Below are 16,606 nucleotides of genomic sequence, written 5' to 3' on the forward strand. Positions count from 1 at the left end.
TACCTGGGAAAGGGAGAAAGGCGACTGCCCCTTGCCCTGCTCTCCCCTCGCCGCTGGCTATGGCGAGGAACAGCCTGGCTCACCTGCTGGGCCACGATGCGGCTGAGAAATAAAAGTGACTGTTGTCCTGGATCACTATTAAACATTACAAAAATTTAAAATCCTGTCGATCCCTGAATAAGAAGATGATTGACACAGTTGTCTTGTTTCTCCCCAGGAGGAATAAAGGGGAAAAACGTTTAACACTCTAAGTGTGTTGTGTGTGTGTGTGTGTGAGAGAGAGAAAGAGAGAGAGAGAGAGAGATTTTTCTGTTTTGGCAACATCTTGGGAGCTTCTTTCTGTCCGGTGGTGGCATTGCACTAATTACAGTACCAGCCTGTGAGGTTGGTGCTGCCTCCAGAGCCCGAGTGGGAAGACGGTCCTTTCTCCCCAGACTCCACAGCCGCGCTTCAATCCGGCCCAGTAGTGGACACAGATCCCTGTGCCGTCTCCCCCACAGCGACAGCTTCCTCCTGCGGGGGGGACTCCTCCTCCGCCTGCCCCCGGGACGTGACCGTGGTCTCGGGGGAAATGCTGTGAGGCCCCTCCAGAGGCACACAGCCCGGGTGGTTCTTGCGAAAGTGCTGGTTGAGGATGGCCTGGAAAGGGAAGCTCTTGCCGCAGACGTGGCAATGAAAGGGCTTGTTGCCCGTGTGCTTGCGGATGTGATACTCCAGCTGATCCTTGCGGGTGTACTTCTTCCCACACATGCGGCAGACGAAAGGCGTGATGCCCATGTGCAGACGCATGTGCCGGTCCAGGCTGCCCTTCTGGTTGAAGGATTTGGCACAGTAAATGCAGGTGAGCCGTGGGTTGTACCGGAACCAGCGCTCTGACACTTCCTGCTCCCGCAGGTATTCCACGTAACCGCTCACTCCGATCATGGCAGATTCCTCCCCCTGCCCAGGAAACAACACAGATTTAGAAAAACAGTGTATGGGGACTGCTGAATCACGGCCTGAACCTCTGATTGATCACCTGAGGCCAGCAATGAGTCAGCCATGGGAGCAATTCACCTGCGCTGTTGGAAGGGATGGAGCCAGGCTGCACCTCTCCTAGACCCATTTAAGAGCTGACTGCCAGTGGGGAAGGATCTCTTTCTCGAAATCCCTCCTTTGGAGTTTTACACTGAGCCCAGGATATGGGTAAGCATTCTATCTATTCTCTTTTGGTATAATAACTTGCTTAGCTAAACTCTCTTGTTTATTTCATAATTATGACATCTGTATATACATTGATTATACAAATAGGTGGCTTTATAGAAAAGAAGGGAAGAAGATCTGCTGCTTGTTCCTCTAAGCCCCAGTCCAGTCAAACATTGAAGCATGTGCCAAGCCTAGAAATCAACAGCACTAATGTTTTCAACCTCAAGCACACATTTAAGTGCTTAACAGGAGCCTTGGGGCTGGAAACAAATGAGCAATCAATTAGAAACCTCTGCTCCACCGCCCCTTCTGCCAAGCCACTCACTAGGTCTGGGGAAGAAAATACTGCCTTTGTCAGAAGGGCACTCAGCCACTGATGGAGTTGTGGATCAAATAGGTCAATTCATGGTATTCTTTTTTTTATTCTTTTTTTTTCCCCTTAAATTTGGGTCAGTTTCACTGTGCCCTATTTTATTTATTCAGTGTTTTAAAAAAAAAAAAAAAAAAAAAAAAAAAAAGCCAGCTGATGAGCTTACAGTAAAACCAAGGTGGAGTAAACTCCAAATCACATCTGAAACTCTTCAGGTGTCATTTCACAGGTGTTATTTATTCAGGTGTAATTCAGGCTTCGTTTTATCATGAATGATGTTTGCCTAAATTCTTATCCAATCCATCTACCCCCGTGTCATGGCAGGGGAAGCCACAGCACAGAGAGCTGAGATGTGTGGTCCAAGACACACAGCCAGGGCAGCAGGCTGCCAGAAAGACAAACAGCCGAGGGCTGCACTGCTCTAGGGCAGCCATGGGCACTGCTTTCTGGAACTTTCCAGAGCTATCACATCCAAAATGAATGCGGGCAGATGGCCCCGATTGCCTCCGTGTTGCAGGATGCAGCGTTTGCATCCCATGCCTGTGGCATTTCCTGACGATGCCAAACACAGACAAGCAAGCAGCGTAAGCACAGGAGAAGCTCTTCTCTGGCTGCTGGGGCTGGGCACGTGCAAGCAGCAGCATAACCACATCAGGTGCCCCTGAAATAGGCTGTTCAAGCAGTGGCAAGCTGCAGGGAATTAAAGGAGATGCATCATGCTATGGTACTTTGCTTGCACTCTGCCACCAGGCAGGGATTAAAGGCAAACTATTTATAACACCAGTACAGGAACACCAGAAGAGTGAAAGGTGATAATACTGCCCTGCATATGCTGAAGCCTACGGTTCTAAGTTTGAGGCCATCTCACTACAAAGAAATAACGGCAGCTTTTCCACACTAGGAGCTAAAATTGCTTTTTATGTCGCGTTTGCCCTGGAGGGTTAGTTTGACCTGAAATTTTGTAGATGAATTCTGAGGACACAAAACAAACCTTCAGCAAAATAGGAACAAAAAGGTATCATCTGGTTTTTTGAAGGGTATTAGGAAGTTAGCAGATAGAAATTGTGATTTTTTTTATTCCTCTCTTCACTCGCTCTCACTCAAGGTCAGAGCAGCCTGCTAACTTCTCACCTGCTTCCAGCAAAGTCACTTGATTACGAACTGACACATTGCTCATGTGTCAGGAACACGAGAGTCATACTATGCAGTGCTGGGTGATGCACTTGCACTACAGTGTCACTGCAACGCTGACTATATGCAAGAAAGAAACTAGACAAAGGACAAAACGGTACAAACCCACAGGGTAAACCTACAGCCACCTGACGCTCCACCCAAAAGCTTTACTGGTGTAACACTGGGAGGGCTTTTGGGGATGGTTTTGATACTAGTAGGAAAAAGCTCAGATGTTGTCACCCCTCAGCCCTTCTACAGAAGCCAGCTAATACCTCCTCCTTCAGCTCAGGCATTTGCTGTCAGCAAATTAGCAGATACAGCTCTGCAGGTGAACAAAGTTTCTCCGCAGGAGCTGGTGGCCTGCCCAGAAATGAGGGCTGGCATTTATGCCCTCAGACAACAAGAGAAACTCCTCATGTCTTCCAGCTATCTGGATGAAATCCCAAACAACAGACAATCGGTTTTAAATCATATACTGATGGCATGCGATATCAGTGCACACAACTGAACCCCTTGCCACAGCAAATGGTTCTTGTTTCTCAAGCAGCACTGCTTGTAAATGCAGAGCATTAGATATTACACCACGACATAGTCCCCTTAGCCTTCAACGACAACGTTTACTTGCAAACCTCTAGAGCTGCCTACCTGGGAACTGGGCTGCTTGGGCTCATCCATCCGCCCGGGAGACTCGCTTTTTGATCTGTACCGCTCAGTCACAGCAACCATGCTGCCAGAAGGGCTAAATCTGTGGGGTGGGGGAAGAGCGTAAGTGCAGTTTTTAATGGGCATCAGGTCACTGTGGTGTGTAGAACAATGGGTGAGCAATAGAGGCACCTGTGTAACATCTCTTCATCCTCACCAGCTAACACACAGGAGGCGGAATGCGGAACAGCACAAGTATAAAGGAAAAACCAAGTCATAGTGGTCTGCAGTTTCAGTCTTAACATCTGAAAAATAAAACTGAGTCATTTGGCTTCCAGTTCAGTAACAGTGAACTTTTTGGTTGCTACTGCAAGCAAATAAATTGATATGGGCCCGGGGAACTCAGGAACTCTATGGGAGAGGAAACCATTTCTCCAAGGGCGTCCCTCACGTGCCACCCTCATCCTCCTCCCCTCACAAGAGTGACACTGAGACACATCAAACAGCAGTGATGAGGTGGGTTCCAGGTAGGAAACAGCAGATATGGAATGCAATGCAAAAAGAGATGCTCAGGGCTAGATGACCCATGGAAAAGAGGTGAGAAGTTAGGAAAGGCTTCCTGTCCCACAGGCCAGCTCAAGACCACTCCCACAGACTGATTTATTAAAGTGATGGAATATCCCCTGCTTCTGGGTAGCTGTTGCCCCATGGGACCAGAGGGATTGAGATGGAAGAGAACAGAGGCAGATGTGAAGGGAAATCTCCCACAAATCCATAACCTCACAGATACAAACAATCCACCCTTTATCAGCTCCGCTGTTTGGTCTGAGCTAAGGGCAAGAAAACAAATGCTGGAGCTCAGGGGAAGTAGATGGATGGAGAAACAAAACACAGGGTATTTCACTATCTATTACCAATAAAAGCTTTTTGCTCTTTCACATAAACAGTGGAGGCCAAAAGGGTCCCCGCTTTGGTAGCTTCAGAAGAGATAAACCCAAGATCCGCTGCTATGCTGGGCCACCAGGAAGAAAATTTCCTCTAGACCCATAGCTGGTGACCAGCTAGTCCCTAAAGCAGAGCAACCCACCAGTTCCCAGGCCAGAAGGCATTGCTACAGTGGCACTTTGTGTAACGTATTGCATACAATCTCATCGATTCCATCTGCTGAGGTTGAACTGCAACGTCTCTTTTAGACAGAAATCCCACCACAGTTGGAACACTGAGACACAGAGATTCCAATCTATACGTCTCTAAGTGCTAAAACTCGAGTTCCCAAGTCAGCTTGCACATGGAGAACCTGGTCTGATCACGATCCAGCCAAAACATCATAACCAAAACCATACACTCTCTAACACGATAGAAAAATTCCATCAGCTCTTTTGCTTAAGATGGCCACGTGAAATATTAGGGGCAGATATTCAAAATGGAACAATCCAGACAAGTGAAAATCTTGCTTAATCTCTTCATACAGCCAGGGTCAGTAAATAAGCTCAAGAAAACTCACCTGTCAATCTCACTGCTGGTCGGCCTCACCACTTTGGCCCCGGAGGACCCTAACGTGTAAGTCTCTTGGCTTATTGATCCATGGCCCGTGGTGTCGATGACCATAGCAGTGACCTCCTCAGCACTGCTGCCATCTTCTCCTGACGGCTGATTCTCTGTCCCCAGCCACTCCTCCAGGTTCTCTGTTTTAATGCGCACTCCTCCCAGCACCCGGACGTCATCGTCGTTCCGTCCCCCGCGCTCTCCCACTCCTGTCTCAACATACCACTGTCCCGCTCTGTTAATCCGCAGGATGGGTTCCCTGCTTTCCACGTCCGAGCTCTGCTCGATTATCTGAGGGCTGGTGGACTCTGCCGGTGGGCTCAGCTCCCGAATGTCCAGCACTGTGCTAACCTGGCCCAGGCGGCTCCCCTTCAGGGTGTTGTGACGGGGGCTCAGGGAACGGTTCAGATTTGGCGTCACCCGGTGGGACTCCGGGGGTCTCTCCTGATGTTTCGTCCTGGTCTGGCTCAATTCTGCTTCCACCTCCGCCACGTTGATTTTGAAATGAATTCCCTCGAGAATCTGCGTGCATTTGTCTATGATGTGCTGCATCTGCAAGAAACTGGCGGCCGTTAGGTAACTTATGATGTCAGCCAGCTGCAGACATATCCGACCGGTGTAGCAAAAAGAAAGGAGCTGCTCAAAAACAGACGGGTTCTTGATGACAGAAATGGAAACCGTGCTCATTTCGTTCAAGGACATGTGGTCACGGAAGTAGGGCGAGCTGGCAGCCAGCACCACCTTGTGAGCGCGGAAAGCTTGCCCCTGCACGTTGACCACGATGTCACACAGGCGACCCTGCATGCGCAGCTGATTCAGGTGGCTCAGGACAGAGTTACTGAAGTCAGGAATTTCCAGCTGAATGTTCCCGCTCTTCTCCATGGCTGTCTGAGTTGCAGGTGTACGGCCCTACTGGCAAAGAAAGAAAAATGCCATCGTTAACAGAGCTGGGCTACCATTTGCATTTAGAACGTCTTTCATCTCCTTTCATTCTGCTTGAAATATTGCAGGTTTTAGAGAGCTTTTCCAGCATTTAATTTACAAGTGGCTCGCAGCAGTTCTCTGATCTTTATGTTCTGCACACCACCTTTTACAAACGTTGTGTTAAAACAGACCCTGACAGATCCTCATTCCTGTTCCCTGCGGCTCAAGTGCTCTAAACAGTTCGTTCTGTGAGCCGCAATAAAAGCACATTTGCATTGTAAAAAGAACATAAAAAAATGGTTCAGGTTCTAAAAATAGGTAATGATTGCATAATGGATTAAAATACTTAGCACTTCTACCTTCATAGCACGTTGATAGGGGAGAGCAGTGTTGTTACAATAATTGTCCTTTATAGGACAGGAGCAGGAAGGAGAGAGAACCTCTCTCCACAGAGACTTTTCAAAAGCTGACCAGCACGTATTTGAACTGAAGGCATCTTAATCGTGTCATTAAACCCAAAATATCTGTCATCTGTAGCGCTTCCAACAGAGGGCAAAAAACACACAACAGGCCAGGGGAGAAAAAGAACAGCATCCAACTCTGAACATCAGCCGATCAGACCATCCACCGAGCACAAATGACTCTGTGAAAAAAAGAAGCTAACATTTGTGTCGTTAGATATTGCATACAGCAAAATATGACTCCTGAACAATGGGGATTAGCAAACTAGCTCTCTTAGGTTTTTGGTTTTGTTTTGTGTTTTTTTTTTTTATAAATCATCACATTTCATTTTGGCAAAGTTTGAAAAGGAGCCCTGACCATATATGGTAAAAATTCGGAATGGTCCAAAATTAGACGTAAACTCACACAAAAAAAAAAAAAAAAAAAAAAAGAAAGAAAGAAAAAAAGGAAAATAAATATCTTCATTAAAGACCACTTTTGGCACGAGCAGCTTCCAAGCCGGATGGCATCCGCGCGTCAATTAGGCAGAGTGCTACAGATATCAAAACAATTTCAGGCAGTCCAGGAATATCAAGGCTGATAGTGCCTACTCTGAGAAATCTCCCAATCAAAGGCACTAACACATGCTTAAACTTAAGCATATGTGCCTTTGAAGGACAGGGCTCTAGAGCTTCAACGGGCTTTTTTCTTTCATGCAGGATAGTGCATGTTCATATGCCAAAACAGACTTTGTGCAAACTTGGCAAAATATGTTACTAAACCTGAAGCTGCAGAGCAGCCTGTCAATCTTCTGGGGTTGTGCAAAGGGATTGCTACACGGCAGGACGGCTGCGTATCTACAGGGCGGATGAGATCAGAGTTGCATAAAGCTTCCCAAGGCGCAGCTTAACAATGCCACATCTGAAGGCTTCTTCTCCCCTTTGCTACGTTTGGAGGAAAGCAACAGAACCCACACGAAATGAAGAAGTAACTGTAGCACACAGGTCCACCTCAACACAGAGTTAAGAGCAGAACTTCAAACACACAAAATGTGGTGAAGCAGCAAATCCGCTGTCTTACCTGTAACGCTAATGGTAACATGCACCAGGGAGGAAATGGGGCTGGCGTGCTGCTGTTCTCCTTTTTTCTTCTGAGGTTGTAATGTCTCAAAACTTTTTGCCCCCTTTGCCTTTGGAAGGAAAAAGAAGAACAAATGTTGCATAGAAGAATAGGGCTGTCCCTAACAGAATCGAGGATGTCAGGTTTTGTCATGGTGTTGTGTTGGAGGATACAGCTGCAGTATTAGCTAACTAATACATGACGTCCCACCCCAAACCGCAGAGCCAAGGAAATACTGAGTCTTATCACACTGATCTTTCCCCACCGCCTGCTCCGTGTTTGTGTTGCATGGACGGTCATTAAAATAGGAAAATGGAAGTGCAGATAATCCAAGTCAAGTCATTTCCTCTCCTACGTGGCCGATATCTCCAGCCCCAACCCTGCAGGCATTTAAATGTGCAGGGCCTTACTCACATCAGCCGTTTCACTTATACCATTAGAAACACACAGCTGAAATCACGTCAAGTATGTGCAAATGTTTACAGGACCGGGGCCCTGTAATCGCATAATCTTCCCAGCCACCGGTTTCTAAAGCGATGAAATCCAAAGCATTCTCTTAATCAAGGCAAACAGACTCTTGCAGGAGCGTGGCCGGCACACATTACACAGGGAGTGCAGGGCTGGGACGCCTGGGCCCAGTCAGGCCTGCAGGGCTGTGGGCAGGCCCAGCACACAGGGGAATCCCACGAGTTCTCAGGAAATCAGCTTGGAAAGCGCAGAAAGAAAAATAAAAGGAAAAGTCAGACGCTGCCTGCTGATGGGGGCTGTGTGCAGCCGGGGTCAGAAGTCAGCTGCTCCCCGGGGAGCCCCAAACTCCGCTTGTGCGCTTGCTCCAACAGCACGGACACGTCGCTGCCTCCGTACCCAGGGAGCAGCAATTTGTGACACGTTTTGGGGGCAGCCTCAATTAGATGCTGGCGAGGCGTAATCTCTCTGCTCAGAAGACTGGACGCTGACCACGGAGGCAGAGGATAACGAGCTTACACGGCAGCCTCAGCCTTTGTGTTTCCTGGCACCGCACTGCACACTCCTCACCTGGAGGATAAGTGGGATCTCCTGCTGAGCGCTGCTCTTCGCAGAGAGCATGCTGAAGACGCTTCTCTATTTTTAATACAATTTAAAGCATCAGCAGCTGTGATTTGGGCTTATCTCAGAAAATGCCTCTTCCCCACCGTGAGGTGGCTGACAGCCACCATGGAGTGCAGCAGGAACCCCCCGCCAGCACTCGGGGTTTTGGGCGGAGGTCAGGCTGGGTGTATCTGGGGCAGAAACAGTCACGTTTGGGCGCTGGATGGAAAATGTCAAACTTGGGAGACCAACATCTCCCTTGTCAGAAAATTTGGGCGCTGCGCACAGCGGCAGCAGTTGATTTGAGAAGCGCTGCGCCTTGGGGCTGAGGAGACGTGCTGTCACTGGCCAAGCCGACGGCTTCCAAATTAAGACGGGACTTGAATAAAAACCTTTCAAAGCCCACCGTGAACTGTGAGGAGAGATCACAGGATCATGAAGGCCAAGAAAGACCTCTCAGCTCACCAAGTCCAACCGCAGCCCACCCCACGTCCCTCAGTGCCACATCTCCGCGCTCCTCCAGCCCCTCCACAGCCGCCTCCCGGGATGCTGCCTTCCTCAGCCACCAGCGAGCTGCACAAAGCTCGTTTCTTCCTCACCAAATCTCTAAGGAGCGATGACTCAAGGCCTTCTCTCCACGAATGAGGCAATTACGGTTAATTTTTAGCCCTCACAGCTACGGAGAGCAGAAGCCCGGCGACACAAACCCGAAGGCGAGCAGCAGCGCATCGCTCCCTCGGCACAGGGACCCCTCAGCTCAGCCCGTCCCCACACGGCACCCCAAGCCCTTCCCTGCGGCCCGGCCACTTCCACGCCCGCCGTGCCCACAGCGCAGACCCTTCCCCCCCCCGCCCTTCCACTGACACGGCTCCGTGCCACCCCCCGAGCCCCACCGCCGCCCCCAGAGAGCGGAGCTCAGCGCCGTCCCCCCACTCCCCGCGAGGAGCTGCAGCCCCCGGCCCCGCTCTCCCCCCGGACGGCCGGTGCCGCTGCCCGCCCCAGCCCGCGACAGCCCCTCGGACAACCCGACACCTCCCACAGTCCGCCCGCCTCCCCCGCCTCCTTACCGACACGGCGGGCGGCACAGCGGAGGCCCCGCCGGGGCTGCCGGGGGTACGGCGCGGCCGCGCTGTCACGGGCGGCCCCGCTCCCCCCGCTCCCCCCGCCCCGCCCCGCCGCGCCCCGCCCCGCCGCCGGCACCGACCTCCCGGGGGTGGGCACGGCCCCGAGCGCCGGCCCGGAAGCGAAACCGCCCCCCCACCCCGGAAGAAAATTCCCGCCCTCTCTGCCGCGCATCGCCATCCCGCCTCAGCCCGGAGGGAGGGGCCGCTCCATGGTCACGTGACTGCCGTGGGGCTATATAAGGGGCGCGCGGGCACGCGTCCTGCCTTTCCGCCTATGCCACGGGAGCGGGTATGTTTACGTAGCTCTGCGTGTCGCCAGCGGCGTGCGTGTGGGGTTATTCCGCTCAGCTCCGCTCCGGCGCGTTCGATGGGGGGTGTGGAGGCTGTGTGGGTCGTTGTTGGTTCGCGATGGAAGCTAGAGGAGGAAGATGGAGATGGATTGTGGCGACGGGGCCCGGCGCGCCCGTTAGGCCTCGGCTCACTGTGAGGGCGGGAGCGGCTGCGTGGGAGCGCCCTGCGCTGCCGCCGCTTTGCTTTGTGCGGCGAGAGCAGCTCGGAAAAGCTCGGAGCGAAGCGCACGGGGAAAATAGCCGGTGCAGACATGAGCACCGGCTGGTTGCGCTGTGCAGCTCTACTTGAAGATTTCCAGGAGGTGGTAGGGCTCACTGTTGCCTGCTCGGGGGTGAACGAGTGGTTCTAGTGATGTTGGGGAGGGAGAACCCTCTCTGGGGAGGCTTTCAAATATGTATTGCAACTGAGGAGGTGCCCCTGCCCCTTTATTCGGGTTGTAGGCTGAGCTCTAGAAGGCCTCGAACCTCCTGTGCTGTTGGAAGAGTATCAGAGCTCCCTTGGCATTCCATGTGCCCGCACATGATGAAAACTATGTTGGTAGGGACATCTGAGAGGCTGATGAGTACCAACATATCTGAGCTGGACGTGGAACCGGGGAGGGAGGGAGGCAGGCAGGCAGATGGAGTGGCTGAGGCACCACGTGTTCAGTGCTCCTGGTGCTGCTGGATCCACCCGCTGGCTGCAGTCAGTTGGAGCAGTTCAGTGATTCTGACCTGTTCCTGGTAAGCAGTACGGGCAAGTAGTTATGTGGGTGGGTTTGTCTCCAAGTTGGTGTCGTTTCAGTAAGGGGAAGCTTTGCAGCGAGGCTCAGGGTGTTGCTTTGAGTTGCGCTTCCTCCTTTTTTAAAGGAAATGTGTGACCATAATATCCTCAGACTTAAGAGAAAAGCTGACGCATGCTCTTTTGTTCTCAGTGTAAGATGAACCGGTTACACTCTTCTCTCTCCTGCGGCTTCAAAATAGGTGAGTGCTGTTTTTGGAATATAGAGCTTAAACTGAAAAATATGTACTGTGTAGGTGCACTTAGAGCAACTAGCCTGGATTTCTCTTCTGTCTCAGGAAGAAATTGCAGGACCCGTGTAAAGCAATTCTGATGTCTCTTAAGCAATTTTCATTCTACTGCTGGGAAAAGCCACATGTTCCTTTGCTGGAAATTGGATTTCAGGCTCCTGGTTCTAGAAAATTAGTTCAGCTTCTAACCAGACCAAGAGTACACTAGATGTGTGTCTGTTCATTACTGATATTTCACCATCCACACCAACAGATTGGGGAAAACATGCTCAATGCATGTTTCTAAAAAGGACCTGTAATGATCAGGATTTGTCACTAAACTGGAGAGCCTGTGATGTTTTCAGTATTAGAGTAGTGGACAGAAGTGATTTCTGAAAACTCTGTGCTGAGGCTTTTTCCATGCTTACCGTTACTGCAGTGACAGCTGGAGATGCTCCCTAGTTCTGCAGGCATTTGATGATGTCCTGTCTGTCTTTCAGGCCTGCTGCTGAATATGAAGACTTGATTCTACTTCACAAGGTAAAACTTATTGGGGAAAAAAAAATCAAACATTTAAGGGCTCACTGTTTAGATCTTATTTTTATTTTAATGACCTCAGTAGGCAGACTTTATTCTCTAAGTTAATCCTCTGGTGCCACAATGATGACTGTATAGTTTGCTACTCTTGACCAAGAAAATGATGAGAGCTCAAACCACCATAATTTCTATCTGAGGCACAGCAGCTTAAAATTCACCTTGATAAAATATTTTGGCCTTGAATTTACTTTCATAAGCTTTTTTTCTTCCAGGATTTGAATAATGCACTCATGGAAGAAACATCACCTGGTAAGAACCTTTGTGCAGTCTGTGTTTGGGTTTGTTCTGTGTAGCTGCTGAGTCACTGCAGTGAAAAGGGTGGGATGCATAAAATGGGATGGCAGTGCTTTGGGATTCATTGCCCCTGATGCACAGAAATGGGTACTTGTTAGTATTTCAAGCACTGTACGGAGATTTTACATGTTTCATTTTGAGAATTTGAGCTTTTCAAAGTCCTTGCTAGATGACTGCTTGATACTATTACTCCAAAGCAGATACAGTGATGACAGCATAGTTCAGCAGATTGTCTCATGATGAGCCATGTTCTGTCTTTCGCTCCTATCTGATGTATCTTGCTGTTGTGTGTGGCTCCTTGCTAGGGAGTCTAGACTTGACTAAGAAGGCGGAGGGAATCTGATTTTCTTTTGTTGCAGGCACTGGGAAAAGCCACGAGATGAATGTGCAAGGTAAATATTGCATTAACTGCAGTTGCACAAACTAGCTTTCTGTTCCTGACCCGTCAGAAGGCTGTGTGTGATGACAACATAGTTCAGCAGATGACTTGTGATGATCACTCTACTGGTCTTTCGCTCCTATCTGATGCAGCCTCTTGTGCCTGGGGTAATTCTGGCAGACAGCTCACATGGGAAGCTTGGGTGAAACACTGTATTCACCATGTTGTTGCTTTACAGTCTGCCTTGCCTGGAGATGGAAGAGTGCCTGTGCCCAGCAGAGCTGATTTACCTTTGCTGATGTTGGTGAACATGCTGCTGTTATAACTGAAGGTAATTAAACATATTTTAGAAGGCTGTGTTTGACTGTGCTGCTTTTGTGGACTAGGTCAGTTACAGTGCTACATTTAGGCTTGCATTTGGAAAACGCAGAACCATATTGCTTCTGGAAAATTTGCAGCAAAGATACGTGCCCTAAATATGTCTTATGATCCTGTATACTTCCCAGTAAAGTAGAAATTTTGTGAAGTGTTAAAATTTCTAGAATGTTCCTGCTGAGACTAAATGCCTTGAACAGTAAATGCAGCAGTGCTAATTTAGTATCTGAAATGCTTTTTCTGGTTTAGGCCAACTTGAATGTTTGCATGGAGTTGAGGTTACTGGAAGTTTTTTTGGCTGCTTTTTGCAATTCTAGCAGTTGAGGAGTAAGATCCCGAAGATGGTGAGGAGAGCTGGGGGGTAGATTTGGGCTCCCCTGTGAAGGATGGAAATGTTGCAGTCTGCTGTAAATGATGTTGAATCAGGTCTCTGATCCCAATGAGGATAAAACTTGACTAAACACTGATACAGTATTTGACTGAGGTGGTTGTTCTTGAGCTAAAGATTTTTGTTGGATCACATCTAATGGCAGCTTTTCCTTTGCAGGCTTTGAAAGTGCTTCTCATCAAGACGTAAGTACTTGTTTTTAACTTCGAGTGTTAGCATTAACAAGCCTAGAATGTGCTTGTGAAATGAAATACTCAGCTGAGGGCGGGGAAAGAGGGCAGCATTGGCTGCTAATTGCATTTCAGCCAGTCCAGAGGGATGTATAAAAGAAGAGCTGGATAAAGGCCCATCCTACATGGGCTGGCTTTGTTAATCTGCATGTGTGCTTGTGAAATTGTTGATAGCACAGCACATCTGGGTCCATCCTGTTCCTAAAGCAGCCATAGCCCAGAGCAGATAGCTGTCCAGTGACTGGATGTGTAGGCTGCCTGTGTGATGAGACATAAATACCCTGACTTCAATCATGGAGGTCTGCAATTAGCTCTATCTGACTTCAGGCATCTGACTAGATTTCATTCTTCTGTGTTTGTTTTTGTGCTCTCCTGACTACTTTTTCTTCTAGTACTGTTGTGGAACTGTGAAGTGGTGCAGTTGGTTGTGCTGCAGGCAGAAGTGAGTAGCCAGTGAATTTCTATTACTGGTCATGACTGTGTGCGTGTGATGGGGAAGATGCTAGATGTTAGCCTCTAATTGTGCTGCCATCTTGTAGCTGCAGGATTATTCTTAACCTCCTGCAGTAGATAATTTTATAGCAGCCAGCAGGCTTCACCTACCAAGGTACTGGGAATTGAATTTTGTATTTGAGGCTCCAATTATTTCAGTGCTCTGTAAAGAATGTAATTGCACAGACAGGCTAGGCATGTCTTACAGGGTTATAATGATGTTGTCAAATGTCTGACCTGAAACTACTAATGTAGACTTCTCTTCACTGAAAAACCCTGTGTCTGGCAGTAGCCATAGGTGTGCTGGTAATAGATCATTAATAACTTGCAATGGGAGGGATTTCTGTGTAGCAACGGATATAAAGGGGAACAACTTCTCTTTGAGGCTTTTACAGAAGTTGCTCTCTAGGGGGGGTATAGGAAAAGCGCTACCTATTTTTGAACTGTAATTTAGGATCTTTCCTAGAGGAGAATGCTTTGGAGGTAGCTGCTGCTTTTTTCTGGGATGGAGTTGGTGGAATGTGAATGCTTCTGTGTTGCCAGATAAATGGCAGATGTTCATCTGCTGATCGCATTTGTGAGCACCAGTAGCTTCAATTCATGTGTGGAATCACCAAAGACAGGTGGTGATAATTTTTCCAGAAGGAAAAAGAAGTTTCTGGAAGTCTTGTGGTTGTAATGCAGCGCTAGCACTGTACTAAGAACTTACATCGTTGTGTTTATCTTAGATTTGAGAACAGAAGAACTGCCCAAGATTTTGTGCCAGATGCTTGGTTGGTAAGCTCTTTGCTTCTCAGTTGCCATGAAATATTTTAATGAGATGTGTCGACCAGTTGAAATATGTAAGTGCTCCTGTTGGAAAGAATGCCTAAGCCTAGCAGTGCAGAGCTTGCATCAGTGACTGCTGCTGATAGGAAACAGTACAGTTACTGTTCAACTGTTTGTTGGGTAACTCATACAGTGGATTTTTGCAAGGATTATTACTGAATAATGTAATAAATTACTTGTCTCTGTGGCAAGGTGAGTTTTTACTTCATGTGAATGAGGCAAAGTCTGAAATACTGAGTGCCCACTAAGGAAAAACAACAGTAACAACTTCAAGCTTCTCTAAGCATGTACTGTTCATGATGATTAGTTCTAAGCAATGGGAATCTCTCTGAAAGAGACTGAGGAGGACCTTTGATCTGAAACAGTACACAGATTTCAATCTTTCTTGAAACACTGCCAAGCAGAGTGTTAATAAGAAAAATCATTGTTACAGAGTGAAGCTGAAGGGGAGCATGTGAGAAATAACACCAACTTTGAGGTAAGTTTAAACTAGAGTATATTTTGGAGGTTATGAGGTCCACTAATCTCTGGGATGTTGTTGTAACGGTGGTGGTGCATGAAAGTTGATTTGTGTGTATTTTGTTGTGAGTCTTGCACTCCCTGCTGTTGGGAGAATAACATTGTGTGCATGGAGCAACAGTGAGCTGCAGTTCTCAATTTGAGTTAGGAACTTTACCAGCAAATCTGGTAGTCTGATAATTCTTAAACTGTAGTCACTGGTAAACTTCATGTCTTCTGTTTCTATGAAGAAAAGGCTTGGCCACAGTGGCTCAAAAAAACATTTTTTTATTGCTTGGTGTCTTCACACAGTAAAAATCATAAAAGCTGAATCAGTGGGGACTACTTAAGCCAATATGTTGACAGTTTAATACAGCAGAATGCACAGCAGCAGGCATACAACTCCTGGCTCAACACCTGCCTACATGAACCTGGCTGTTCTGTGAACTGACACTAACACTGCTGCACGCTTGAAATGGAATAAAAATACTCTTTAGCTGGCAAAAACTTCATAGTAGAATAATAGTAATCTTGCTTATGTTGGAGGTACACAAATTTAGGATTGAGTTGAAGATGTAGGTTGCTGTAGCACTTTGTTCCAGTGGTTTTATGGGGCTTATATCAGCTCATTCCAACAAAATGACTCTCAGTTAAAGCACCATTAAGCAAGTATAGCCAACTTTTTTCTGATTCCTCTGGTGTTAGTGATTCTGTATTTCCAGTTCATTTAGGATTATAAGCTTTTTAATATTACATTAGGTGTTACAAATTGAAGTTGCCAGTTGACAGCTGAAATACAGCCTTTGTACAGGTTAAAATTAGTTTGATATTTTATAAACACACATATAGTGATATCTTACTCTGAAACATTTTCTCTCTTCCTCAGGAAAGGACTGCTCTGCCACCTCACTGCGTAAGATAACACAGATTAATTCTCTCTTCTGGGAGTATTGGTAACCACTGATGAAACTTGATTCTGCCAGATGAATTTCTGTGATATTACCATTTCCGTTCCATTCTTTCTGAGGTTACACAGCTGCTGAGAGGATCTCTTGGCAGGTGTGTCACTGCATGCTAAGTGTTTTTTCCTGCTTTAGGTGAGGATGCAACTTTGGGACTGTATGAGCAAACAGGTGAGTGTAGCTATTAATAAAACTTAGTTGCTGGAACAGATGATGATGATTAAAACCTTAGCTTGAACTCTCTCACTGAACAGAGATGAAAACCTAAGGTCTGAGTTGTTCCAGTAAGCTTGTTGTACTGGTTTGGTGCCTTGTAACAGTTCTTATGCCTTACTTAATAGGTGGAAGATCCTGGGATAATGGGTTGCATTTACATGAGCGGCATTAAAACAAGACTTTGTGATGTTAACATTTGCCTCATACACTGAGGACTGGAGCCAATAAAATCTTGTGAACTCTACCTGTTGTTGTGAACTGCTTTGTGATTTGATTGCTGGCTATGAAGCAGCTCTAGAGTGTTTGATAAAAGCTACAATACTTGGTTTAGTGCAGGGAGCCAACTAGTTAAGAGAAATGCTAGTCCTGCAAGTGCTCTCTGCTGTAGAGTGTAGCTAATATGAGTGTTAAGGCAG

At 47.6% G+C, this 16,606-nt stretch overlaps 2 protein-coding genes across 2 annotated transcripts; one reads left to right on the plus strand and one right to left on the minus strand.

Moving 5' to 3' along the window:
• Positions 1–450: 450 nt before the first annotated feature.
• Positions 451–7,381, minus strand: ZBTB37 (zinc finger and BTB domain containing 37; the record flags this gene model as incomplete). The annotated part of the gene is made up of 4 exons (XM_079536044.1): positions 451–939; positions 3,374–3,473; positions 4,875–5,824; positions 7,361–7,381. The coding sequence occupies 4 exons, from the start codon at positions 7,379–7,381 to the stop codon at positions 451–453; spliced, it is 1,560 nt and encodes a 519-aa protein (XP_079392170.1).
• A 2,484-nt stretch (positions 7,382–9,865) lies between these two features.
• Positions 9,866–16,434, plus strand: LOC306946761 (uncharacterized protein; the record flags this gene model as incomplete). The annotated part of the gene is made up of 7 exons (XM_079535864.1): positions 9,866–9,880; positions 13,587–13,636; positions 14,415–14,463; positions 14,948–14,992; positions 15,899–15,925; positions 16,110–16,145; positions 16,316–16,434. 7 exons carry the CDS (start codon positions 9,866–9,868, stop codon positions 16,400–16,402), a joined length of 309 nt encoding a protein of 102 aa, XP_079391990.1. The 3' UTR covers positions 16,403–16,434.
• Positions 16,435–16,606: the final 172 nt, after the last annotated feature.

The sequence above is a fragment of the Tetrao urogallus genome (genome assembly GCF_951394365.1).
Source record: "Tetrao urogallus genome assembly, chromosome: 5".
Taxonomy (NCBI): Eukaryota; Metazoa; Chordata; class Aves; order Galliformes; family Phasianidae; genus Tetrao; species Tetrao urogallus.